This window comes from Myxocyprinus asiaticus, chromosome 38 (genome assembly GCF_019703515.2).
Source record: "Myxocyprinus asiaticus isolate MX2 ecotype Aquarium Trade chromosome 38, UBuf_Myxa_2, whole genome shotgun sequence".
NCBI classification, from domain to species: domain Eukaryota; kingdom Metazoa; phylum Chordata; class Actinopteri; order Cypriniformes; family Catostomidae; genus Myxocyprinus; species Myxocyprinus asiaticus.
Genome location: NC_059381.1, coordinates 18293375 through 18308326, shown reverse-complemented (window position 1 = coordinate 18308326; position 14952 = coordinate 18293375). Strand labels below are relative to the sequence as shown.

Below are 14952 nucleotides of genomic sequence, written 5' to 3'. Positions count from 1 at the left end.
TCAGCTTGGAATTCCATTGAAGCCGTTTCCCACAGTTTCCACAGAGCTGGACTTTGGTAATGAACACACAGGATGTAGAGGTTTATTCGGAACACAGAAATTGACCCAAAGGGATTCTGCATCTGCACTCCTTCATTGGGTTTGATTTTGGAAGCTGAAAGCAGATTTTAATCACGGTTTCTACTCCAAACAAGACTTTGACAAGGAATTTATTTTATTTTGAAAGCAGATGGAGTTTTTCAAAGTGCACATGGCATTTTTGTGATTTGTTAAGTGACTCTTAATAAAGTTTTACTGACAATGCTGTTAACCGAGAATAGTAATGCATTCTTCACTCTGTATAATGTTAGAATTGGGACTAAATGCTTTCAGCTTTATTCAGAGACATTTAACCAAATAAACTGAGCAAGGAACAAAGGAACAATTAATTTCTAAGAATAGAGTATGTTTTTTAAACCAGCATGAAGAGGTAAAGATTGTTATATACCCCATTTATTGCCAATGAGTGAAAAACAACAGTGAAAATTCCTCAGTGCTCTGCACAATCTCAAGACTTAAGTGGGAACATAATAAAGGATTGTAGAGGATGGTGACTTGCCAGTGCGTAGCCCGCACTCTCATCATTTACAGCTGGATGTTTGGCTTTGGTGTATCCACATGTCATTAGTGAACTGCCTCAGTTGAAAGTATGAATCAAAGAAGACCTGTTCTGGATGATAAAAATCAATCAAATTATCACACGATTGAAAGGAGGAACAGAAGTAAAGATAATCTACTGATGAACGAAGACTTAGGTGAAGACTCTTATGGCAGTTATGGACATTTCCATAAGTAAGTTGGATATTTACTTGTTATGTTTCAATGTACTGATCTGAAACTGTCAGTTCAATATATTTGCACATTGATTTGCTCGTAAATAGTATGTCTTTACTGAAGTGGCTCGTTAGATTTTACCAAAGCCTGTTTAAAGCTTGTCATACAAAAATTGTCAAAGTCACAATAGTATAGCATTAACATATGTAATAACATAGTCAGCCAAACAAGTTGGTTATCAACCAAAGCTTAAACTTATCTGAGAATATATGACTGATTTTACTATAAAAAAAAATAAACAACATAACATTATATAGACTTAATTTGTATAATTCAATGTCATATCTGTCATTTCTGTGGGCAAGATCAAAATATCAAATGATATGACTTATATTACTGACTAAAATTAAACTTAATTGTTAAACTCTGCATTATTTTATCCAGTGTTCATCATGTAGAACAGAATATTCTTCTGAGCACAGGAACATATCAGTGTGATTTACTAACACAATACATATATATATATATATATATATATATATATATATATATATATATATATATATATATATATATATATATATATATATAATCTCATTCTAAAGCAAAATGTTCACTGTCCAAGTATTAAGCATTATAAATTAATGAATTATTAAGATCAGTCACTCTAAATATGTCTAGGTGTTATTGGTTCTTCTCAAACCTTTAAATAAAGGAAATATGATATTGAAGGGAATTGAGATTGATAGGAACTTATTGTCTTTCGGTAATAATAAAAGGTTCTACATCAATGAATAAAACTGGAGTAAAATAATCAGAAGGTTAAAAGAACCAGGAAAGAGAAAAATAAACCCTTATGGCACATTAACTTTAAAAGTTTTGTGTAAACAATTCCTTTAAGATGGAAAAGCAATTGATCTGAATCACTTATAAAAATTTAAGTTGATGTGTGTAATTTTTCGATGTTAAAATACTTTCTCCTATCCTATCTTATTGTGCAGACTCAGAGTCAGCTATAAGTAAGTTGTTTGTAGGTTGATTTGCTAGAGCATCCCAACAAGCCCGACAACATTGGCACAAACAGTGGCATGAGTTTGGGGTTGGATTATCTATTTGTCATTATTATCCATTTAGTAGTGGCAAGAAATTACACACTTCACCTTTTCAGTTAAATAGCTGGCCAAAGTAAAAGTTTTTTGTGTTTTTATTCATAGTGAAAGCCTGGCCCGACAGACGCTGCCCAAGAGCAGGAGGCAGGCTGTGCGAGGAGCGGCCTACATGTTCAATGCCCATCCCAACAGCTTAACACCTGTAGAGGAACGCTTCCTTGATGCTGCCGAGTATGGAAACATACCTGTCGTGCGTAGAATGCTTGAGGAGATCCCTGAGTTTGATGTAAATTGTGTGGACTATATGGGCCAGAATGCACTGCAGTTGGCAGTGGCTAACGAACACTTAGAAGTAACAGAGCTGCTGTTAAAGAAAGACAACCTATCACGGATTGGAGATGCACTTTTATTGGCCATCAGCAAAGGCTACACCAGGATTGTAGAGGCCATTCTAAGCCACAAAGCTTTCGCTGACTCCAAAAGACTTACGGCGAGCCCAAGTCAAGCACCAATACACGATGACTTCTTCGCCTATGATGAAGATGGCACACGCTTTTCTCATGATGTCACTCCAATTATTCTAGCATCTCACTGCCACGAATATGAGATTGTGCACATTCTCCTGGGAAAGGGTGCTTGCATTGAGCAGCCACATGATTACTTTTGTACCTGTGACACCTGCAATTACCATCAAAAGTATGATTCTTTTAGTCACTCCCGCTCACGTATAAATGCCTACAGGGGACTGGCCAGTCCAGCTTACCTGTCTCTGTCCAATGAGGATCCTGTGATGGCGGCCCTGGAGCTTAGCAATGAGCTTGCCTCTTTGGCTAATATTGAAAAGGAATTTAAGGTATGGCAAAATCCTGTAGAAGAGGTAGAAATTACTACTCTTAATATCTTAGCATACAGTGACAACCAGTTCTGTTAAAATGTATATATGGAACGTTTTCATATTTATGACATTAATTCTTGTCAACACTGCTAAACAATTTAATGTCACAATTAGCATATATCACATTTCTCACACAAAATCAAAATAAGACTACCCTTGCAAAAACTATTTATTTGCGGTAAACTAAAAGGTAATGTGTGGCAAATTTGCTGTAAACTGTTTCTCATAAAGGTCGTTTGCATATGAAAATATGAACTTGTGGCAAATTTGTGTTTGCACTGGGTTCGTCGGAACACTGTATTATTGCAAGGGTACTAATAACAGATTCATTTGGTATGTCCCAAATGAAGCACTAACTAGTGTATGAATTTTCAAAGTGAAGTATCATCCCAAATGGAACACTAACGTTTTCTAAATACAAGGAAATATTTGTAATTTTGACCAAAGTGACATTTCAAACACATGCAATGTGCTGCCGCTAGCTTTAGCATGTTAGCTAACCTCAGTCCAATGCTTCTTTCTCAAATAATGTACATATTCATAGTGTGGGGGGATGGTAAAGCATTCAACTCATATCTGTAAGATGCTGTCTTCACAGTAGTTTGTCTAGTTGCCACATCCACCGTTAATTAAAGTTGTTTTGTCAGGCTAGCATCATGGGAAGGGACGTGAGTGATTTTCATAATCCGGGAACTCATAATACTGTTCTTTTCATTTAATTTTCAGTGTAAACACACTAATCATATACTTACACAACACAGTTGCGTAGAATAATGCAGAAGTATACGATCTGGGACACAGCTAGCTAACTAGCTAACAAATAAACCAAGAAAATAATCACTCTTATCCTCATAATTAAAGTTTTTTTTCCTCATAAAATAATTAGAACCCCTTTTTTGGCTTTTGATTTTTTCACAATATAAATGTTAAACCTTTGGATGATGGCAAAGTCAATTCAGCGAAGGTTGCTCTTCTGGCAAATTAGCCTGCACAGAACCTGCAGCACACCATTGACAACAATAGACAATTTGCAGCAAGTTTGGCGCAAAGTTCATTTGCATAATCAGTGGCGAATTTGCGGCAAATTTGCAATGAACTCTCGATTTTTGTAAGGGCAGAGAAAAAAAAGTTTGCTACCCTACTACAATAAAGCAGAAATACATAACTGAAATATGTAAAAAAAAAAAAAAAGTATGTAAAATGTCCTCTGAATCATCTTTGTAAGTGCTTAGCAATGATTATCTTCCTCAGAATGAATATAGGAAACTTTCTATGCAATGCAAAGACTTTGTTGTGGGACTTCTGGACCTGTGCCGGAGCACAGAGGAAGTGGAAGCAATTTTGAATGGAGAAGAGGATGATACTTTAGAATTGCCTGGCCGGCCCAGTCTCATTCGTTTAAAACTTGCAATAAAGTACGAACTGAAAAAGGTAAAAAAAAAACAAAAAAACAAAACAGAAGTTCAGTGTTGTTTGGATAATTTCTGGCTTTTGCTCTGCAGAAAAGTTTTCAAACAGAGAGAATGCCTTTCATTGAAATACTTCTTTTTAAAATTGGTCCCAAACAGTTTGTGGCTCATCCTAACTGTCAACAACAGCTCTTATCAATATGGTATGAAAACCTGCCCGGACTCAGGCAGCAGACCACAGCCATTAAGTTCTTGGTGGTTTTAGGTGTTGCCATGGGACTGCCCTTTCTAGCAATGGTGTATTGGGTTGCACCATGCAGCAAGGTAAGTGTGTTCACAGAAAAGGTATGCTCTTTTATTTCTAACACTGTGGAAAAACATGGTGTATTGCATTGCAAACAGACAGTACATATCTGAGGATGACATTAGTAATCAAGAAATGTTTTTAAAGGGATAGTTCAACCCAAAATGACAATTCTGTCATCATTTACTCATCCTCACATTGTTCTAAGCCCATATACCTTTAATTTTTTGTCCATGGAAGTCAACACAGAATCTTGGTCTCAGTCACCATTCACTTTAATTGTATCTTTTTCACAAAGAAGAAAGGAAAACCATGAGGGTGAGTTAATGATGACATGATTTTCATTTTGGGGTGAACTATCCCATTAACATATAAATCATCTACTAAAAAAACTTTGCACAATAAGACTGTTCTTGCCCTTTAATGTTTTTATGGCTTTAAATTCCCATGGTGGTAAATTATAGCAGTGCTTAAAATATCTACCCGTGTCCTTTGAGTCATAGTAATGTGATAAGCATATCAGGCTGATAAGTTGTACTGCAACACATTTACAATAGAATAATTTCAAGTATGTATCCACAGAACAAGAAATCTGTAAAAAGAGTCTAAAAAATGCTCTTATCAACAGATGGGAAAGATCATGCGTGGCCCATTCCTTAAATTTGTGGCCCATGCAGCCTCCTTCACTATTTTCCTTGGTCTTTTGGTCATAAATGCTGCAGACCGCTTTGATGGGACAAAGCTGCTTCCAAATATGACCATTCATGACTATCCGACACAGCTGTTCCGTATGAAAACAACTCCCTTTACGTGGATGGAATTGCTCATCATTTCTTGGGTCGTAGGTTTGTTTCTGACTACGTTTTAACTAAGCAAAGGTTACTACTCCATTACAATCAGTATTAAGAGAACAGAATGTACAGTTCAATTGCATGTCCTTGGTCAAACAGTTAAAAATAATTTATTTTTATGTTTTGGTTTCATTTTCTTAGGTATGATTTGGGCAGAATGCAAGGAGATCTGGTCCCAAGGCCCAAGAGAGTATCTGCTTGAGCCTTGGAATTTGCTTGATTTTGGAATGTTGGCCATTTTCGTGGCCTCCTTCATCTCAAGGATAATGGCTTTCTGGCATGCAAGTGTAGCACAACGCTATGTCGATGAGCTCTACACAGATTTAGCAAATGTAACTTTGCCTGTTGAGGTGGGATACTTTCAGTTGGGTGAGTACCAGTAGTGTCATGTTGGGTAATTCTATAAAAAAACAGGTGCCTTTTCCAGTTTATTATTATTATTTTTTTTTTAAAGATTTTTAACATTCTATCATAAAACTAATGTGTTTAAGTGTTAATAAATTGCATTCTGCCATCTAAAGCTAAATATGTACATTTTATTATATGTTTGCATACATTATAACTATGACTTTAGAAAAGTTTCTGGGTTGACGGTAACAGGTGCTCATGGTCATAAAACTACAAAATTCTTATTAGAAATAGAACGTAATGCTGATATTTCTGCAAATGTTCTGTTTTAAATGATCAGCTGTTTACTTTACAAAATCATGGTAACAGGGTTGACATCTGATGATCATCCCCTACTGAGAAACCTAACAAAACATAAGATAAAGATAAAACAGAAACTTTAACTTATCCTTGAAGAGTATTCCAGAAAGTATGATGCATCAGTTTTGTAGAATGGCCCAGTTGAATTTAGTTTGGCAACATTTTGTATTGACCTAACGTGTTGTCTGTGTAAAATGATGGGATGTCTCTTTTATCTTGTTCCAGCTCGGATTGACTGGCTCCCCTCCGATCCTCAGGTAGTTTCAGAGGGCTTGTTTGCCATTGCAGTGGTTCTGAGCTTCTCCCGAATTGCATACATCCTGCCAGCTAATGAGAGCTTTGGACCACTGCAGATATCTTTGGGCCGAACCGTGAAAGACATCTTTAAGTTCATGGTTATCTTTATCCTGGTGTTTTTAGCCTTCATGATTGGAATGTTCAACCTCTACTCATATTACTTGGGTGCTAAACAGAATGAAGCCTTCACAACGTGAGTAGAACATACCTCTAATGATGAATCGAACTTTTTCTATGTTATTGGCCAAAATAGTTTAGCCAAACATGGAGAATCTGTTGTTATTTACTCACCCTCATGCCATTTTTCTATGGAACACAAAAGAAGAAATTTTCAAAGAATCGTTACACAGTTCTTTGTGCCTTTGTCTGAGGAGGAATATATCAAAACAACGCTTCTCATAAGACAACCCGTTCTTACTTCCAAGGTGTCAAATGAGAGGTTGTCGTAATAGTATGAGACAGCCAAATCATAAGATATCATACAAGTTGGCTCAGAAGATTTTTCCTAAGTTTAACCCCTAAACCACTGTTCCAAACCCAAATCACATCACTGTTGTGTACCATGGAAAAAAGGAGAAAGACTGGGGTTTTGAACGAGCGTTCTTATCCTTGCTAAGTTTAACCCCAAACCCCAAACCTAAACCTAACATCTTGCTGGTTATTGACATACTTCAGTCATTTGTATTGCATAAATAAATATGAAATGAGTAACCAAATTGGTTCACAGACATTTCCTTTCTTAAAATAAAGTGTATATAGGAGGCTAGCTAAAACCTTATGCCTGTGAAGTATCAATTTGAATTTCTGTTTGCTGATTGGTTGATTTCTATGGTAATGAAAGTCAGGGCCATTTCTAGCAATAAGCGGTATAAGCAGCCGCATAGGGCCCCCGAACCACCAGGGGGCCCTGCAAATCAAGGTTGGTTTCGAATTTATTTATTTTTTACATTTTTAGTATAGAGTTATTTATTGTTATTTATAGTCATTTATTGTTAATTTCTATAGCTATTGTTAATTTAGTGTTAATTTTTTGTTAATTTATTGTTACTTTTTTGTGTAATTAATATATTCCAATTTCAAGTTAATATTTTCAGATTTGTTGAAGACTGTATTGTGGTGTCATTCTTGGTTGGGCCTGGATCCGGTAGGGGGTTGGGCCTCTGAGTAAGAATTCACTTAGGGCCCTGTTGAAAGTAGTACCTTTTCATACAGATTGATATATTACGAATTCGCCATCTCGTACAATTTATTATGAGTTGTCATGATACTACTGTGTGTTGAATCAAAATTTGAATCCTTATTCACTGATAATCCTCACCTCCACCAAAGCTTGTGAAACTGGAACTGTCCAGGTTAAAAAATAGCATATCAACATAAATTTCAGCATTGATGCCAAAGTAGCATTGTTTCTCGCATGTGTAGTAACCAAACAGGACGTTATTTTTGAATTCTGGGAAAATCAGTACACTTTTCTGTCTCTCTACCTCCACAGTGTAGAAGAAAGCTTCAAAACATTGTTTTGGGCAATTTTTGGCCTTTCCGAGGTCAGATCAGTAGTCGTGAACAATGGGCACAAGTTCATCGAGAACACTGGCTATGTTCTCTATGGAGTATACAATGTCACAGTAGTCATCGTCCTACTCAACATGCTCATTGCCATGATCAACAATTCCTTTCAGGAAATTGAGGTACTTCACATCTTTTTGTCCCAAAGATCTGCTGACATGATAAATATTTGTGCAGTGGGGCAAATGGGATCTGTAAATCTCTTATAAGTGAGCGGAAACAAAAGCTCTGTGCTGATGAAGCACTTCAGTAGAGAGGTTTTTGTATCTTATGGAAAAAACAATATTGTCTGCTAAGGATGAGTTGATTAGATTGAGTGATTAATTACAATCATCAGTTTTAAATGAAAGACCCAATTTTTTCTTTGCTATTACCTCTGCATCTCTGTGTTGCTTAGTTTGGCTTTCAAATTATTTAAATAATTAGTGCGTTCTGGTGACTTTGTTCTCTGGTTGATTGCAGGATGATGCAGATGTGGAATGGAAGTTTGCCCGTGCCAAGCTCTGGTTCACCTACTTCGAGGAGGGCAGGACTCTCCCAGTACCCTTTAACCTGGTGCCTAGTCCCAAATCTGTCCTGGGTCTGGTGACGGGGGCTAAGGGTCTCCTGCTGGAGCTCTTAGACAGACACAAAGCCATTATGAAGGGGTCTGAGCTCAATGAGGTGAGGCAAATCCACTCAGATTCAACATCTCTCTCTTGTTTTCTCTATAGACAAAGTTTGCTAAAAAATTTCATTTTATTTGTCATCAGTTTATTCACCCTTATGTCGTTCCAAAACCATATGACTATCTTTCTTATATGGAACACCAAAAGTATCATAAAAGGCATACTACTATAGGTTTTGGTGAAAAACAACCTAAAATGTAAATAATTTTCAGTAAGAACCCTGATGTCCATTGCAAGTTCATACTGTAAGTGCAAAACAACGTCAATATTTTCACTGAAAAGTGACTTAAAAATTTCAGTTTGTTTTGCACCAAAACTTATTGTATGCCCTCAGAAGACATGGAATATGAAACATTATTCATATGGACTACTTTTATGATATTTGATATAGTCAACATTAACTGCCATTGTATTGAAAAGGACCGGGATATTAATTCGGGTTTGGAACGTGAACTTTTCCTTTTAGTTTAGTATTTCACATTTACAATCACAATAAACCACTCCATTCTTTCACTTTATTGGATCATATTTTAGTTGGGAAAAAGCAAAGCCAGCAGGGACAAGAATCACACTTGCTCCAGCCGATATCAGGCATGTGAAATTCTGTCTTTTGCTACTTTGAATGTTTGCCATAGACACAAATGTTTTGTATTTTAATTATATATGAAGTATTTAAGGTGGAACTGACTGGTATTGCATTCAATCTGTACAGAAAATTATGAAGCGTCTTGTCAAGCGCTACATCATCAAAGCTCAAAATGACAAAGAATGTGATGAGGTCAACGAGGGTAAGTGTCTTTAAATTTTTTATGCAAGTTTTTACATACAGAAACACTTAATATTTGCTCGCCCTCGTGTCATTTTAAATCTGTGTGCTGTTATTTTTTCCATGGAGCACTATACAGTTCTTGCCATAAAACCAAGGTTGTAACCATCATAGACATTGAGGGACATTGTAGTACTTTAAAAGTGCTTTTTGGGTGTTTTTCTTTCCTATTTGACAGCTATGGTCGCTGTGAATTGTCATTGTATAGGAAGAGCTGCATAAATATTTTTCAGAAGTTCTCCTTTTGTGTTCCACAGAAAAAAAATAACAGGCATTGGAATGACATGACAGCTATTGGCATTGAAATAACATGACAAGGACAACTATTTATTCAAATGTCTGAAAAATATCCTTCTGTGTTGCAGGTGAACTGAAGGAGATTAAGCAAGATATTTCAAGCCTTCGCTATGAGCTGCTAGAGGAAAAGACACACAATATAGAGGAGCTGGCTGAGCTAGTGAGGAAACTTGAAAACAATCTCTCCCAGGACTGCTTAATACTAAATTCTCATTAAGGAAATCCGACAATAGCGTTTTTTACAGCAAAATTTAACTGTTAATCAACTATTTATCAAGCAAGACAATTTGCACAGGGACAACAGTTCCACATGCTTCTTTGCCTTGGCCTGGGTTAGTAGAAAAAAAAAGAAGGTATTGAGCATTTGATGACTGTGAAGAAGTGATATTTTTATGTTTTTGTTAAGGTAATACTTTTAAAGTTGATGTGTGTAATTTGTTATGTTAAAATTAGTGCTCTCAGTTGATTGAAATTTTTTAATCGCGATTAATCGAATAATATTTCGTAGTTAATCACGATTAATCGCAGATTTTGAAATTGCTGAAATTTGACTCTAAATATAATTCTTTTCCTGTCAAAATGTATTTATTTCCTTAGGAAACAAAACAAAACAATGTGTAAACAATATAATGCTTTATTAACATTTTCCAAACAAAGCCTTCTACAGTATAAAGATAGAAATGCATTAAAATAGCACCAATTCAAGTAACATTAAACATTTCCCAAAGTCTAAGTAGTAGTTTGACTAATTGATAGAACTAGTCCCCACATAGTTTGCATCATTATTGTAATTTCCATTAAATCTCATAAACTCTCACCCTCAATATCAATCAGCCGGCATTGTATCTATCCACTTTGTTATAGCAATTGTGAATACATGATTCACGTCAGGGCGTCAGCACCAGGGTCTGGTGCCGCTTTAAACTCCACATGAAAAGCACTTGCAGACAAAAACGTCTCATTCTGTGTTTTGGTGATAGTTAAGACTTGGCGTGCTTCTGAGGTAATTAAAACGCTTTACATAGACTGAAAAATACTTGATTTCTGTCACAAGTTCCATCTTGGCTTGTTTTGTACTACAAGTAGCATTAAGAGCTCCTTTCTCCATCAGTTTTTTCACTGACACTGAATGACTGTTGTGTGTGTTTGTGGTGTGCGTGTCAGTGTAATGACTCCGGGCGGACACATCACAAAGGTTCCGCCCTTCCATTAAGTGTTTATGCTATATTAACGGTAAATGTGTTAATCTTGATTAATAAAAATTAACGCATTAAACTTTTTAAATTAATTGCATGCATTAAAGTGTTAATTTTGCCAGCTCTTTTGTTTGTTTGTTTGAACATCCTGACCAGCACGAAAAGATTGAGTCAACCAATGACGCACAATGGTGAACAATGGTGCGCAGGGAAATCTGTTTGAAAGCAATTACAATTATTTTTCCAATTCTGTTTGGTGAAGCTAGTGGCAGAGAAATTACACACTTTATCTTAAATGTAACACTAAATGCATGTTCTTTTGTATGATACATATGCACAACAATTTCCCTTCAAAAATCTAACTCGCGCAAAAAATAAAACAAATACTTTTTTTTAGCAATTTGGCAACTGGTAAATTCTTCAGTAAAATAAATAAAAAGTAAATATTATAAATATTATTTATAACTCTTGTTTCATTTTACAGCTATACACTGTCCTGTCTGGCATCTCAGCCATAATGTAATGATTGTTCATTGATTTACACCTTCTACTTACAACACACTCACAGCATTCGCACTGTGTATGTTCCTTTTTCCTGACAACTATTTTTCATTTTTGATGTCTCATGTAAATAAAGAAATATATTCTGTTCTCAGCCACATGATTACATACAGCACTTTTGTGATTATCTGTTTATATTTTGGTGCTGGATCTTCACCATATCTCTCCCTGTGGAAATAGTAAATTGTTGTTTTATTAAATTTTCTAAGAGCACTGTTCTCAAGCTTATACACATGCTGTAATATCTGTTGAGTACATCAAGAGAAAGATCACATGTTGAAACCTCAGTCACTGTGTAATTTGTTGTAGAACAAAATGTGAAACTTTCTTGAAGTAATGTCAGCCACAGACCGTAGTTTAGCCTACTAATAAATCGAAAACTGCTATTCAAAAAACCCATTGAAAATTCTGAAAAAAACTGAGCAGTTCTCTAACTAATAAATTAAGAATGAATGAATCGCTTTTTACATTATTTACAGCCTATGTGCTCAATAGAACTATAGCTATTAAGAGTGCATGTGTAGGTCAGACCTAGAAATGACCACAAAAGAAAAAAATATATAGTTTCCCCATACAGCTGGACTTTTACTTATGTGGACATCCTGATTAAATGTCCCTAAGATGTTGTCAGAAGCAAGCACCCAGGCTGACCAAAGTTCAAAGAAAATCCCTTTATTCTTACATCACCAATGATGTAATTGAGTGTTGGCAACAAAAAATTACAGGGGAAGTTTACTTATACCCATCATAATATGGGACTGACTGTTCATATGTGTTATGCTTTTATAATTTACAAATCAAGATTAAATAATGGTTCGAAGAAAAATAAAAGTGTGGATTTTTTGGGCAACATTTATGTTGTCAAGACATAGAATATGTACAGTATGTGATATGTGTATACAGCTTGCCAGAGAAGGATGGGTGCTTTCATTTGTTTCTGATTTGACATTTACAGCTTAAAGGAATAGTTCACCCAAAAATAAAATTCTCTCATCATTTACTCACCCTCATGCCATCTTAAATGTGTATGACTTTTTACTTCTGCTGAACACAAACAACGATTTTTTGAAGAATATTTCAGCTCTGTAGTTCCTTACAATGCAAGTGAAAGGCGACCAAAATTTTGAAGGAAAACATAAAAGTAATCCAAGACTCCAGTGGCTAAATCTGTCTTCAGAAGCGATTTGATAGGTGTGGGTGAGAAACAGATCAATCCCAACTTTCACTTTCTTAATTTGTTTTTGGTGATTTGCATTCTTCGAGCATATCGCCACCTATTGGGCAGAGAGTAGAATTTTTGCTAAAAACGGACCTAAATATTTATTTGTTTCGCACCCACACCTATCATAATGCTTCTGAAGATATGAATTTAACCACTGTAGTCTTATGGATTACTTTTATGTGCATTTTGGAGCTTCCAAAGGTTTGTACCCATTCACTTACATTGTGAGGACCAACAGAGCTGTAATATTCTTCTAAAAATCTTCCGATTGTGTTCAGCAGAAGAAAGTCATATACATCTGGGATGGCATGAGGGTGAGTAAATGATGAGAGAATTTTAATTTTTGGGTGAACTATCCCTTTAAATGTCTAGTGCTTAATCTAACCCAATCTGTAAACATTTTTACTTTGTGTAGGAAATATTATAATAATAAAACAGGTAGAAACACACTAAAACTAAAATGATGTTGAAGCCAAATCATAGTTTCAGTATATATAACAAAAACAAACAAAAAAATTAATAGTTAAAATGCTTTATGAGAAAATGACAATTCAAACATTAAATTACTTTGTGCATGATGTTAATAACCATTATTATAATCTGCATGTCATATTTTTCATTTAAAAATATTGAAATGCTAAACCAGTGTAAAATAAAATACAGCAGAACCATTACATGAACAACTGCATTTTTTGCGAGCACAAAATATTACAGATTACATGTATCTGAGACACACTCAACAACAAAATGTAACACTGCCAGATGTATTTTCTCTTTTGTTGATTGTACTTCATTTAAAATGCACTATATTACACTCACACAAATATATTCAGTAGAAACTAAACTATCTAATGGACACTTTTTGTTAGCATAACATTGATTTATCAAATGCCACAAAAACGTCAAAGTATATTAGTATAATGGTAACACATTACAATAAGGTTCCATTTGTTAACATTACTCAACAACTTTAGTTAACATGAACTAACAATGAACAATACTTTTACAGCATTTATTAATCTTGGTTAATGTTCATTTCAACATATAGTAATATTTTTTTTTTCAATCAAATGTTGTATTTGTTAACATTAGTTAATGCACTATGAACTAACATGATCTATCAATGAACAATTGTATTTTTATTAACTAACATTAACAAAGATTAATAAATGCTGTAAAAAATGTTGTTCATTGTTAGTTCATGATACATAATGCATTAACTAATGTTAATGATTGGAACCTTATTTTAAAGCGTTACAGTATAATTAAATAAGTGACGATATTTTGTTAAAATAATGTTAAGAACACTGAAAGGTTCTTTTTTGAAATGTTTTGCCAAGTTTTGTACCAATTGCACAGATTTACAATGGGTGACACATTTTGAAAACGATTCTTTTAAAGATTCAATAACACTGTTACTACTGTTGAAATAAAAGGTCTGTGCTCAGTGGCACCGCACATTGACTAAATTACAGATGACCTGCATCTACCAAACATGTCTGATCTTTTGGTACCACTTTAAAGTAAATAAAACACACCACTAATAATCACATAAGTGTTACATTATTAATAATAACTTCTGCAGGAGTGCCGTTAGCATTTGCTTTTCATTTACTTTTATGCTCTTCACAGACAGAAATAATTTTGTATGCTTATGGTACAGGTGTACTTCTCCCTCTGTATAACCCATATCTATAGTCCCCTTCAGAACTGTACCGCAGCACTAATCAGAGTTATGAGCAAGCTCATCTCTTGAATTACAGATTTAAAATATCACAGCCCATAAGCATTATGGACTATATATAAATAAAGATATGTGTGTGTTATTACAGTCAACTGCATGTACCTAGAAGGCAATAATCTATTAAAACATTTAAGACAAATGTAATATCTACATCCTGAACAAACATTATCGTATGAAATGGTTAATGATGTAGTTATAATGCAAGTATGCAATAAAACTATTACATACAGTTTGGCATAAATGTACATAAATGGTCCCTTTTTGCAGAAATGATCACCATGGATACCATGGACTTTGCCTTTTTCAGCCCCATCAGAGGAACCCCACATAATTCTCTGGGATGAGTCCAGTCTTGCCATCATATGTTGCTTGTAGCCAACCGGGTTCAACAGAGGGATACACTGCATTGACAAGCACAAATTCAAAGCTGAGACAAAAGCACAAACAATAAACTCCTGCTTTAATAATGAAAACTCAGTGTATTAA

The 14952-nt window shown here is 35.0% G+C and overlaps 2 protein-coding genes across 4 annotated transcripts in view; one reads left to right on the top strand and one right to left on the bottom strand.

Moving 5' to 3' along the window:
- The first annotated feature begins 35 nt into the window (after positions 1-35).
- trpc6a (transient receptor potential cation channel, subfamily C, member 6a) lies at positions 36-12550 on the top strand. Its single transcript, XM_051677568.1, has 12 exons — positions 36-831; positions 2028-2775; positions 4069-4248; positions 4386-4550; positions 5159-5375; positions 5523-5750; positions 6315-6579; positions 7879-8074; positions 8415-8615; positions 9155-9211; positions 9333-9408; positions 9812-12550. The coding sequence occupies exons 1-12, from the start codon at positions 689-691 to the stop codon at positions 9958-9960; spliced, it is 2625 nt and encodes an 874-aa protein (XP_051533528.1). The 5' UTR covers positions 36-688; the 3' UTR covers positions 9961-12550.
- A 688-nt stretch (positions 12551-13238) lies between these two features.
- arhgap42a (Rho GTPase activating protein 42a) overlaps positions 13239-14952 on the bottom strand; it is a 38131-nt gene continuing 36417 nt past the window's right edge. For 2 of the 3 annotated variants that reach the window (XM_051677566.1, XM_051677567.1), the window contains one exon: positions 14636-14867. In XM_051677566.1, the coding sequence (XP_051533526.1) occupies positions 14779-14867 (89 nt within the window). In that variant the 3' untranslated portion in view covers positions 14636-14778. Of the gene's footprint in view, positions 14894-14952 lie in introns of all 3 variants that reach the window. The other variant, XM_051677565.1, reaches the window with a different exon arrangement.

Coding starts and splice junctions, on each gene's coding strand:
- trpc6a (XM_051677568.1), top strand. CDS start 689: ATGAATCAAAGAAGACCTGTTCTGGATGATAAAAATCAATCAAATTAT. Junction 6,580..7,878: donor CAGAATGAAGCCTTCACAAC/GTGAGTAGAACA, acceptor CTACCTCCACAG/TGTAGAAGAAAGCTTCAAAA. Junction 8,616..9,154: donor AGGGGTCTGAGCTCAATGAG/GTGAGGCAAATC, acceptor ATCATATTTTAG/TTGGGAAAAAGCAAAGCCAG.